This window comes from Solanum tuberosum, unplaced genomic scaffold, assembly GCF_000226075.1.
Source record: "Solanum tuberosum cultivar DM 1-3 516 R44 unplaced genomic scaffold, SolTub_3.0 scf00149, whole genome shotgun sequence".
Taxonomy (NCBI): Eukaryota; Viridiplantae; Streptophyta; class Magnoliopsida; order Solanales; family Solanaceae; genus Solanum; species Solanum tuberosum.
In genome coordinates, this window is record NW_006239072.1 from 904,768 (window position 1) to 907,193 (window position 2,426).

The window sequence follows — 2,426 nt, forward strand, 5'->3', positions numbered from 1 at the left end:
AAGAAGTAAGCTATAGCTTAGTGATAGACTCCTTTAAAGTTAACACTCCCGGATGTACTGAATGAAAATCCTGGATCCGTCACTGTAATTATGAGCTAATTACATACATAATTACATTAGGTTTTTTGGTTTATTTGTATGTACTTCTTAATTATCATGTTGACTTTACCAAGGAAGGCGCAAAACATTAATTGAATTTACCATTTTTAAATCCCTTCCCACCCACGCAAACCCAATAGGGGCTGCACCCCTACTCCATAAAAGCAGAAATTATAAATGCTTTAACAAATTTGAAAAGCTTCTCTTTCTTAAATTTAGTCTTCATTTAATAAACTTTATCATATATAATTTTTTCCTCACACTACCTTCAGAAAAATCAATAATATTCTCATTTATCCTTCATCATGACTCAAACTCTTTAACTTATATCAATCGGTATAAAAATATTCGATCACTTAAACAAATCTATCATATATATATTATTTCTTAAATGAGAAGGGACACGTAGCCATAATGATCCCATTAAACAAAGGACGGTACCTGTTTCCTTTGACTTTGTAATTTTTGTAAATTGATTTTTTCCCTCCCTATATATATAACACACAATATAATCCACATTATTATTTCAACAAGACTTACTACTTTCTTCTTTTAAATTTCTCTCTATATATATCTCACTCTTGAGTATTGTTTTTACTCAAAAAAAACTTATATTTACTTAATTAATTATCACAATGGGAAGAACACCTTGTTGTGACAAAAATGGACTTAAAAAAGGGCCATGGACCACAGAAGAAGATCAAAAGCTTATTGATTACATACAAAAAAATGGCTCTGGAAATTGGAGGATTCTTCCTAAGAATGCTGGTATTTTTTTTTTCAAATTTTTTTATGTAAACTTCTTTTCTTCTTATAAGTTCGTTTTATTTGAAAAAGATTTAATTTAAAGTTACTAAGAGTCGTCTGACTTTTTGGTAACTAAATAGGATAGATATTTATTGCTTTCTCTTCCTTTCCACACTCTCGTACTAATCATCTAGCTTCAACCAAAAACAAGCTAAACTTTCAATTTTATCCTTTATGAGAAGCTTTTATGTATCCTCACAGGACTAAAAAGTTAATATTAAAGTCTAATAATCACATCAATATTATGACATGTTTTAAGATCACAATTTTTATAAATTTGTTTTCAATTTGTAGGGCTTCAAAGGTGTGGAAAGAGTTGTAGACTACGTTGGACTAATTATCTAAGGCCAGATATTAAAAGAGGAAAATTCTCTTTGGAAGAAGAAGAGACAATCATCCACTTGCATAGTATTCTTGGAAACAAGTAAGTTCTCTTTTCAACTAAAATCTATTTTTATTTATTAATTCACATTTGTAGTCATATTTTATTGTCAACATTTTCTACTTTATTTTCTCCATGGCTTTGAACTTATAGGAGTTAGATATCCAACTTATTTTTAAATGAATTAAATTTATACACACTAACAATCTGAAAATATATTTCAAATGATATATATCAAGTGATCATCTAAACTGTGGATATATAGTACTAACCTGAAAAATAAAGCAAGTAACTTGTTGTAATATAAGATAAAATACATTAGTAGTGTAGTTTTTTATTTGTCAGCGTATAAGCATTATTTTATTCTAGAGTTTGATTCTAACTTGTTGTGTATCATTTTTGACCATATATAGGTGGTCTGCTATTGCTGCTCGTCTGCCTGGAAGGACTGATAACGAAATCAAGAATTATTGGAATACTCACATTCGAAAAAAGCTTTTGAGAATGGGAATTGATCCAATAACTCATAGCCCTCGTCTTGATCTTCTTGATTTAAACTCAATTTTCAACCCTTCACTCTACAATTCAAATCAATTGAACAATAATCTTTCAAGGTTATTAGGTGTACAATCCCTAATTAATCCTGAGATTTTGAGATTAGCCAATTCCCTCTTATCTTCACACCACCAAAACCAAAATTTCTTATTGCAAAGTAATTTTCAAGAAAATCAACTATGCAATTCCAATGTCCAAAACCAATTTAACCCATTTGGCCAAGCTAGCCTAATTCAAAACCCTATTCAAAATATTTCGACTTGCTCCCATTTAAATACTCCATATGTTCCATTTTATAGCGACACTCTAGTCATGCAACAACCTAATGTGGAGCAATCATTGTCCAATATTTTAAATTTCAACTCGCAAGATTTTACCTTGGATTCTATTTTGCCAAGTTTATCTACTCCATCGTCAACTCCAACTTCATTAAATTCGAACTCCAGTACAATTTCTGAAGAAGAGAGGGAAAGTTATTGTAGCATGTTGAACTTTGATAATATTCCAAATATTTTAGATGTTAATGAATTTATGTAATTTACTCTTGGAAAGAAATATTACTCAAAAATTTGGAAGAACAAAA

At 29.7% G+C, this 2,426-nt stretch overlaps 1 protein-coding gene across 1 annotated transcript; it reads left to right on the forward strand.

Annotated features, from left to right (window-relative positions):
• The first annotated feature begins 650 nt into the window (after positions 1–650).
• LOC102591919 (transcription factor MYB3) lies at positions 651–2,426 on the forward strand. Its single transcript, XM_006352534.2, has 3 exons — positions 651–867; positions 1,201–1,330; positions 1,702–2,426. The coding sequence occupies exons 1-3, from the start codon at positions 735–737 to the stop codon at positions 2,378–2,380; spliced, it is 942 nt and encodes a 313-aa protein (XP_006352596.1). The 5' UTR covers positions 651–734; the 3' UTR covers positions 2,381–2,426.